The sequence below is a fragment of the Montipora foliosa genome, chromosome 13, assembly GCF_036669935.1.
Source record: "Montipora foliosa isolate CH-2021 chromosome 13, ASM3666993v2, whole genome shotgun sequence".
In the NCBI taxonomy this organism is placed as follows: Eukaryota; Metazoa; Cnidaria; class Anthozoa; order Scleractinia; family Acroporidae; genus Montipora; species Montipora foliosa.
The window spans coordinates 36,350,799-36,354,917 of NC_090881.1; the positions used below are offsets into that span (position 1 = coordinate 36,350,799).

Sequence of the window (4,119 nt, forward strand, 5' to 3'; positions counted from 1 at the left end):
TTGCTTTCTCCATGAGCAGCAGGTTGATGAGGGGAACATCCACAGACTGCTTACACCCTCATTCTCCCAACCAAATATGTTAACAGCCAAGTTGTTTTGCTTTTTGAATTTTAGAACCTGGGGAGATTGCATTGGAATAGAAATGCCGGAAGGGTCGAGTCCGTGTTGGGTGGGGTACTTGTATGGCCTTTGGGGCATTTTGGTGCAGGATACTGGGCCGATAGTATAGCCCATAGAAACGGCCGTCGTCCCAGTTTTGGACATTGATACATGCCTTCTTGTTTCGCAGCGCCTTTGGGAGTGAAATGTAGGTGCTTCCACGCACTGGTTGGTATTTGATGTCTACCCTCCCAGACCCGTGGCCACCCAGAACCTTGGTTGGTAAATGTCTTCAAGAGATCTAGGCTGTGGGCAAAGGATTGTCTAGTCCCTCACCAATTTGATTTTTCTGTAGAAGTCCCTCCTTCATGAGGCAGAACGTGGAGTCTGTGTGTTGCATGGTGATCTATCTGTTGTTCTTTACAATCATTTCGTAAAATTTTGGTATGCTTCAAGTATGAACACTGTTGGAAAATCTGTTTCCAGACTGTCGCCATTCAATCATGTTTATAAATACGGAATATATTGTAAGAGATTTCTTGTGTTTTTTTTTGCGTGGTGAGGGTTAACCGATTGGGTATGCTTGCAGTTGGCTCCAATGTTCTATGTATTTAACCCTGGATACTTCGACTGTGTCCAAAAGGGTCACACCTTTTCCCCCTCCCGCTGTCTTGTATTTCTTTCTGTTTTTCACCTTTTTTGTTGTCCGCCCCCTAAGTACCGTTTGCGCGAAAGAGGTCTTATTTTCTTCCAAAAGCTGAATCAAGATGCTTGAAAGACTTTTCTGAGAACAATTTTCACAAAGAGGAATTTGTAATTATAGTGTTTTACAGTGGCACACTATCTTTCTAGTTGTTGTTAATGCGATATATTTTTTCTTCCTCTAAGAAAATAAAGCATCCCACGTGAATGGCCTTTGCGTCTTGATTGATTGTCAAACAGATGCAGGGTCACATGAGTTCATAGGACGTCAATGCTAACTGATTTAGTCTTGCACCGGATGATGCAATTTAAACGTTCGACGCAAATTAGACTAAATGATACTAAACTGCAACCTGATTAGCTATATAATGGCTCTTTAGCAACTACGATTAACGATGGAAAAACCGCCGGGACGCGACGGCTGCAAGGACGTTTTTTTGATAAACAGTACAGTATGGGGCCCTTGGTCCGCGACAAAAAAGGGGTAATCTTGAATATCTTACATGAATCAAAAGGCCACAAACTGAAATTTTCCCTGAAGATAGAGTTTTCGTTTCTTGCGATAATATTAAATTGGCAATTTCCAAAGTGAAATATTTTTCTTGTAATTCGAAAAAAGGTGAACCAGGAACCCATGATCCGGAGCCTACAACTATACTGTGTTCGTGTAACGGCGTTTTCACAGACCATTTATTTTTAGATTGAATTTCCAGCGAATGAAACTCCCACAGGAGCCCGATGACCAATTACAAAAAATTAAGCTGGCGTCATAGGGTCACCGAACCGGAACTGCCTTTGTTTTTTGACCTAATTCGCGGGAAGGGCTAGCATTAGTATGGAAGTTGCACGCTCCAGATGGGCTTCTGGTGAACGTAATCACGAGCCCTTCGTCCGCGAATCATGTAAGCAGCCCAAAAAAAAAATATCTGTGAGTCCCGATAATTTCTGTACGAACATGAAAATTTATTAATTCTTTATTATCCTTGATATATCTCAGCTACAGTCGTATTGCATGTCGTTGTGAGTATAAAATTTGCTTTTATTTTCAGTTGCGTGATCGTCTCCCAACACAAGCTCCATTATAAGACCGCACAGGTATTCGAGACATACAAAAGAAGGTAACCCATTCGTAAATATGAATAAGGAAAATTTTAAAAATGTTCAGTTAAAGCAAAGACATTTTTTCATTTATTGAAGGTTTTCTTTATCTGGGGTCATCAGTAGTATAAGTCGCGGACTAAGGATCCCTATGCGAAAATTGTTGATATTTTTCAAGAGTCAATAAAACAAAAGTTTAAAACTCTGCAGAAAATTCGTTCCCAACCGCAGCAATAAGTTCATCTATAAATCTGTTCTGCAAAAGACACATGTTCCCGTTGCGTTTTATCTTTACACAAGCCACGTAAACATAACCATGTAAGTTACGGAGCCGCAAAAGTAGAGACCTTCTAGAAAGACAAATTAAAACTCCTGTCAACAACCTTGAATTCTGCACAATCACCGATAGCAGGAAAGCCGAAATTTCGTCATGTGAAAGAAGAATAATCCAGAAATGATCGGACACATTTGTTTTTGGTCGTCGTTTACTTAACGATGAAATATGACATCATGTTCGGAAAAGTCGCGGACCAAGGACCTCGCGGACCAAGGGCCACATACTGTACTTCAGTTCTCGTTCAAAATGCGTTAATAATTCATGAACTCAACAGCGATAAAACGTCACGTGCATGAGCTTTAAACCCGATAAAACACTCCTCATTGGCAGTAATGAGGTCCGGCTTGTTTTCTTGTATGCTAGTATCCTCCCCTCAAATTTAGCACCGTTGTCTGGACTGCAGAGGGACATGTTTTTTTGTGGAGCGTTCTTGAAGACGTTCAAGGTCGTTCAATAAACTCGCGGTCGTGTTTATCAGGTCTAAAACTCCTTTAAACACTCCTACAGAACATCATTCTGGCTCTGTCTTTTCACAGCTTTTTTTTTTCCATCTTTGGGCGCAACACAAAAAGTTGAAGAAAAGGCATCCCACTTATTTTTGCATGAAATCAGTTAGGCTCCTAGTTTGAGCTACACATCCACTGCTGCTCAAGTCATACATACAAGTGGGTTACATGTACACCAACAATGTGATTATTTTCTAAAATTAGCATTTTATACCATTTTGGGTTCTATAGCATTCCGCTTAAACTGAAAAATGAATAAACGAGTGAAGTCACGTGTGAATAATTGATCAGCCAAGTATATAACAATCAAAGGCTTTCTAAAACATCAAGTCTTCCACGTTCTCATAAAGTTTCTCGTCGTAGTCTTTCATATTGATGAGCCTCTGTAAGAAGAAGAAAAAGGATATAACTGGACATTTCACTACAACAGACCACACCCAGACCAACTGACCACCAGTGCTTTATTTGGTTGAGCACCAGGCGTTCATAGAATGCGGGGTCAAAACCCCTGTCGGACTAACACTCGGGGTCTTAAAATAACTGAGCAGAAAGTGCTGCCTTTGTACTTTTATCTACAAATGGTTGGACTTCCAAGTCTTCTCGGACATTAACCGTAGCCCCGCGGTCTAACAACCCTTCCCGTTTATCACCACCAGGGTGTTGGCCTATCTCTATCTCTGACTTCATCTTTCACATTCATGTGTGGGTTGAGTGGGTACGTGAGATCAAATAGGGACTGATAGCGGCTGCCAGAGGCCCCTTTACTGGTTGACGTCCGATCTCGCCCCAGACTGTAAACCGCCATGAGAACATGTGATATGTGCAGTACATACAAATCTATTACCATGACGAATAGTAATGGAGAGCATACCCAATTTACTTTACGAAAGCGCTGTAGAAGAAATACCCAGGCGGATCGACTTCTAACGCTTTTGTTCCTGTCTTTTTGAAGCTTACAAGGTTCATTTGCTAATTTAACATACACGTCCAAAAACAAGGTGTTCCAAAACTACTTTAAATACCTAAATACCTTTCAAATTTCAAGTATCAATTGCTACTCTAGGTCGAGTGTAAGAGGGGGAGGGGGGTGGGAGGGGGTGGGGGTGGGGAAAGAGACTTTTTCATGAAGTGGAGCCCTCCATGCAACGATGATCTAATGGAAAACGAGTTTCTGCAGTTTCTCCGCTTGTGTTGTATACTTTGAAAGCACATAATACCTAGCTAATTTTGTATATTTCTCCAGGTATTGCGGAAGAAAAGCATAAAGTACTTTTCAGTAACATGGTAGAAACTTGTAAACCATCTGTATTCGAAGTTTCAATTCGAATCAAAGCTGATTGGAATTATATGAGGATCTCATTGCTAATTTTGGCATGT

At 41.0% G+C, this 4,119-nt stretch overlaps 1 protein-coding gene across 1 annotated transcript in view; it reads right to left on the minus strand.

The window, feature by feature from the left end:
- Nucleotides 1-874: 874 nt before the first annotated feature.
- Nucleotides 875-4,119, minus strand: part of LOC137984130 (uncharacterized) — a 72,720-nt gene continuing 69,475 nt past the window's right edge. Inside the window, exon 27 of the mRNA XM_068831346.1 lies at nucleotides 875-3,125. Within this exon, the coding sequence (XP_068687447.1) occupies nucleotides 3,060-3,125 (66 nt within the window). The 3' untranslated portion in view covers nucleotides 875-3,059. The remainder of the gene's footprint in view (nucleotides 3,126-4,119) is intronic.